This window comes from Cupressus sempervirens, chromosome 9 (assembly GCF_028749045.1).
Source record: "Cupressus sempervirens isolate cs-2001-9-10 chromosome 9, ASM2874904v1, whole genome shotgun sequence".
NCBI lineage: Eukaryota > Viridiplantae > Streptophyta > Pinopsida > Cupressales > Cupressaceae > Cupressus > Cupressus sempervirens.
Window position 1 is genome coordinate 615,103,678 of NC_143126.1, and position 4,935 is coordinate 615,108,612.

A 4,935-nucleotide genomic window follows, 5' to 3' on the forward strand; every position below is an offset into this window, starting at 1 on the left:
TATGAGATATTTGAAAGGAACAAAAGGCTATGGTCTATACTATAAGAAAAATGGTAAGTTTGAATGAAGAGCCTATACAGATGTTGATTGCGCTAGAAACATTGATGACAGAAAGAGTACAAGTGGTGGAGCATTTTTCTTAGGTAAGAGATTGGTCACTTGGACCAGTAGGAAACAAAATTGTATATATCAATCTACTGTTGAAGCTAAATATGTGGCTACTCTAGTGAATTGTACCAATGTGGTATGGATCAAACAATTACTCAAAGGAATGAAGGAAGAAATTACTAAACATGTGGTACTTTATTGTGATAATACAAGTTCTATAAATATATCAAAGAACCTTATGATGCACACAAAGACAAAACACATTGCAATCAAGTATCATTACTTGAGAGAGTTAGTTCAAGACAAAGAAGTGAGAATGGAATATGTGAATACAAAAGAATCGATAGCTGATATATTAACAAAAGCTTTACCTAAGGATGCACATCAATATCTTAGAGGTAAACTAGGGGTGATACCCCTATCTAAAGCTACTTAAGAAGCATGAGTAGTGCCCTACATCAACTAAGATGAATGTTGTATCTTATAACTTGATTCAGTGGATCTTACTTTAGGAGCTACCTAAAGTAATGAAAATCAATAGGTGTTAAGAAAAGAAGAGAAATAATGGAAGCTAAATGAAAGTTAGTATATGTCGAGTAAATTTTAGTTGACATTGAGCATCAATAAACTTTTGTGTGTGCTGAATGAACTAGTATTGGTTGAATGACAAAATAATGTGGATGTCAGTTGACAACAAAAAGTGTTAAATCAAAGATTTGATAAATCTAAGCCAACTAATTTTATTTCTTGAATTATGTGAAGTGTGTGGAAGATAATCTTGATGAACTAGAGGTATAAAATTCATGGTAAACCGTTTTGAGGTGAATTCAAGGAAGATTGTAGAAGAAGTTTCTAGAGGGAATAAAATGGAAAAGTGTGTAGATTCATTAAATCTTACCTAACCCAAGAATGGACGATTGTGGTTAAGTGGGAAAATATCTAAATTCTCTATTTATAGAGTTAGTAGGCTAGAAGCAAAGGTTTTCATGTGCAAATAAGGTGTTGCTTCATATAGCGGTCAAACAGAAGAGACTGCAATTGGCATACAAAGCAAGAAGGCTTAAGAGGATGAATGCTTGAAGGGTGAACAAGCTCTCAGAGTTGAAGAGTATGAATGCCAAGTATAATGGAGGATTGAACTAGAGATCTGTAATCTGCAAGTGAGTTGTAATTTTTTTATCAAATTAATTCATGTTGTTACTTTCTAACAACTATACTAGTGTGGATAAATCCTTTGGGTTAGGGTTGACCTAACAATCATTTGTAAATCCTTCAGGTGACATTCTAATGGAATGTTCTAAAGTCTTTTAACAAGGCTCACTCCTAATAGGGTGATTGAAATCTTTTAACCAAGTCACATTCAATAATGTGTATTGTAACCTTTAATAGAGTTGGCCTTTCACAGGGCATCACTTCAAAAGAGTGAAATTGGGAAGCATGTTATTGGTGGTTTTTCCCAAATTGTGTTTCCATGTAAAATCCTTGTGTTAATGAGTTTGTAGCATTTCATGTTTACATTTCTGTAAAGTTATTTTGACCTAGGACAATAAGCTACTAAGTTAAGGTATTGTATGATCTAATGGATGAATGCATGTTATGGTTTTATGGATATAAATCTATTAAGCATTGAAAATTTTTATTTGTACATTTGGACCTTAGATAACTAATTCAACCCACCTTCCCCTCCCCCACCTCTCAGATATTCTAAAGAATTCCAACATTTGTTTTTCTTGTGCAATCTAAAAATTCCAATTCTAGTTATAATATTGAGCCTCTTGAACACATAACTAACTTAAATCCAATTTGTTCAAACTCTCTAAACACTTTATAGTTCTATCTGTGCATCAACACAATCTGATGGAGTCATGAATTATCTCAAATTCACTTGAAATCCCAATCACATGGCTTCTAATTGATGGCTAATTGAAGCTTGTGAATACTTTTTCATATAAAATAGAATACCACCAAAATTCAAAGTAATTTGACTATTGAGAAATTGGAATATTAGTGATCATTCTTTGTCACATAAAAAAATTGGTTTTTGTTATCATATGTTGTTATAAACCACTTGTTTGGAAATAATACTATTTATCAAAAAACTACCACAAACAAAACTACAACTTCATTCTCAGATGGCTTAAAAATCACACATTAAGGCTTGATTCCTAAGCTAAAAGTGTTAAATAATCAGTATTTTTGCAAGCTTAATTTCTTCTTTAGTGTGTGATGTTTAAGGGTGGCCCTTTTTTCTAAATAAAATCATCCAACCAATAAAGAAAAAGTAGAATTAAAAACTAGTGGTTACCCCAAATTCTAAAACTATACCCTTTCTTAATATTCTCATTTTCCAATACTTACTTTATGATGTTTCACACTATTCTAAACATTCTTCAACATCAAAATGTCTTACTTTTTCCCAATAGCTCTCTCCTTCATCAAATGTCGATTTTGAGAGAGACTAAATACCTCTTAGAGCTTCCATTTTATAGAGCCACCCTTTCCACCAATATATGTGATACTTTGAGGCAGGTCCACCCAAGCATTCCATAGTTTCTCTTCCCAAGCATATATATATCCATAGCTTGTATCTATGCATATTTCCCACAATTTCTTGTTACTAGAGGTGTGTTAACAAATAGATACAAAGTTGATTCAATGCTCCTTCTGCCCAGATTGTAGAATTTTGCACCTACAATCTTCAAATTGAATTAGATATTGCAGAAAGATAAAAGAACAAACTACAAATTGAAAAATAGAGAAAACATAGTTATAGAATAAATCATCTATTCATCATTTATTATAATATAAGTTATCTATCATTTATTATAGTATAAATTACAAAGCTTGTATTATTTATACAACTTTACCAACATTGAGAGGAAATTATGTGAAGATATGAGGAGAAATTAATATGCTCTACAGATCTTATCCACCTCTCGATGCAATTATTTATATCCATCTTTGAATGTGTGTTGGTAAAGTCAACTATAATTGAACATTATTTTAGAATTTTTTCTTTGACGATTTCTCTTTTTCATTCTTGAATTTTAAATAGTTTTAAAATTTTATTAATTAGTTTTGCATATGTAAATTTTTAGTTAAATTTTTAAATAATTTTAAAAAATTATCAATTAATTTTGATGTGTTCATTTATAAATACCTCTCCTTAAAAATTAGATTAAAATATTATAGCTATATTATAAATGGTTAAAAAAAATTATGCAATTGAAAATAATTTCTATCTAATTTTTTTTATAAGAATTTTCTTTCCTTCAAAGAGTGAACGAAAATATAGATGTGTGATATAAATACTATAGAACAAATCACTTTGCACAATCATAGTTGAATACTTAAGAAGTCTACTCTTGATACATCTCTTTGGTTTTTTCCCCATTGAAATGGTAGGAGGCTGTAATAGAATAGTTTTACGTTTTTATTTTTCTATATAATTAAAAAGAGACTACAATAGATGGCTAGAATTTGAGCCAACATTGAGACATGCATATGCATATTCTTATCAATATGAGACACACACACATGAACTTATTATTATGGGAAAGGGGGATGATCTTATGCTTTTTAGCAGTACAAAGTGGGATTGGCAATAAGAGGCTCCTCCAGAATCCTGAACAAAGCAATGCTGCCTGCCTTGACCTCCTCCACTTTGGCTTCATCAAATGGAACACCAGGGAGTGTGTCATAACTGCAAGTTGTGGTTGAAATGGATCCACCCCCTGCTTTAGGTGTAATCTTAATCTTGAACTTTGTGTAGGCCACTTTTATCCCAATCACTCCCCCTTCCACATGGCTGAACTCATAAACCATGTTGTCCTCATCGATTAAGTCCACTTTCTCTTTCACATACCCATACTCCTTGTTGGCTGCAATATCAATCTTATATCATATTAGTAAAACATCTCTAATTCAATAGATTCATAATTCCATCTAAAATTGTTCATCTAACATCTAAGGATTGAATGGATACAATTTATTTACGAGCAAAATATATGTTACCTTCAGTGAAGTTAACTTGTCTAATGGTGCCGACACCTCCATCTCCTTCAAGAAGTGTGATGCCTGATATGAGGGCAGGGACTTGTTTAGGCATAAAGTTGTGCAAGTCCTTTGTTGAGTTCCACAGCCTTTTTGCCTCCACTGTAGATTCAATCTCAATTGTGTAGCTCCCTGCCACCATCTTTGCTTTTATCTCAAGATTTCAGATTTCTGGTTCAAATCTTGTTAAGAAATGCTTTGCCTTGCCTTCGTTTGGTGTTATGAATGAGAACATGTGTATTGATATTATTTATAGACGTGTTGATCTACCTATTTGCCCTTCGTGTGAACTGTATTGGTTTCTTTGCCTCATTGAATGCCAAGAGATCTGGCACATATCATTATTTACTACTTTTCAAACCGACCTAGAAGCTTCCTGACCCATTCAGATATTGTCAACTGCGTGCTGTTTGTGAATGGTGAGAAGCAATCCATTTTCCTTGCATAATTTAAACTCAATTCAGCAATCGGTTGTTGACTGACTAAATTTAGATGAAATGGACGCGATGGCTGATCCAAAGTCATGAGACACGGAAGATAAAATGAGTAGATATATGCTTACATCTTATCCTCTGGCTATCCATTTTCATAAGCTTCGTGGTCCCACTTATTTTAAATTCTTGTATCATGTAGAATTTTTGTCTTCTTAAGAGCTCGGCAATATTATCCTTGAATGCTTTCTTTTTTATATAGGCCTAGATTATAGTAAAATACATTACTAGCAGTTGCATGTTTTTGTACATGCAACAATAAGTCTATAGGAATTAAGATTTG

The 4,935-nt window shown here is 32.3% G+C and overlaps 1 protein-coding gene across 1 annotated transcript; it reads right to left on the reverse strand.

Annotated features, from left to right (window-relative positions):
* Positions 1-3,515: 3,515 nt before the first annotated feature.
* Positions 3,516-4,379, reverse strand: LOC149540202 (major strawberry allergen Fra a 1-3-like). The gene is made up of 2 exons (XM_089799501.1): positions 4,123-4,379; positions 3,516-3,989 (listed from the first exon to the last, which is right to left on the reverse strand). Exons 1-2 carry the CDS (start codon positions 4,301-4,303, stop codon positions 3,688-3,690), a joined length of 483 nt encoding a protein of 160 aa, XP_089655627.1. The 5' UTR covers positions 4,304-4,379; the 3' UTR covers positions 3,516-3,687.
* Positions 4,380-4,935: the final 556 nt, after the last annotated feature.

What these genes read in the sequence shown, in the direction of transcription:
- LOC149540202 (XM_089799501.1), bottom strand. Translation starts at nt 4,303, where the DNA reads ATGGTGGCAGGGAGCTACACAATTGAGATTGAATCTACAGTGGAGGCA. An exon ending in ACAAGTTAACTTCACTGAAG is followed by an intron (nt 3,990 to 4,122) that starts GTAACATATATT and finishes TTGATATTGCAG; the next exon opens with CCAACAAGGAGTATGGGTAT.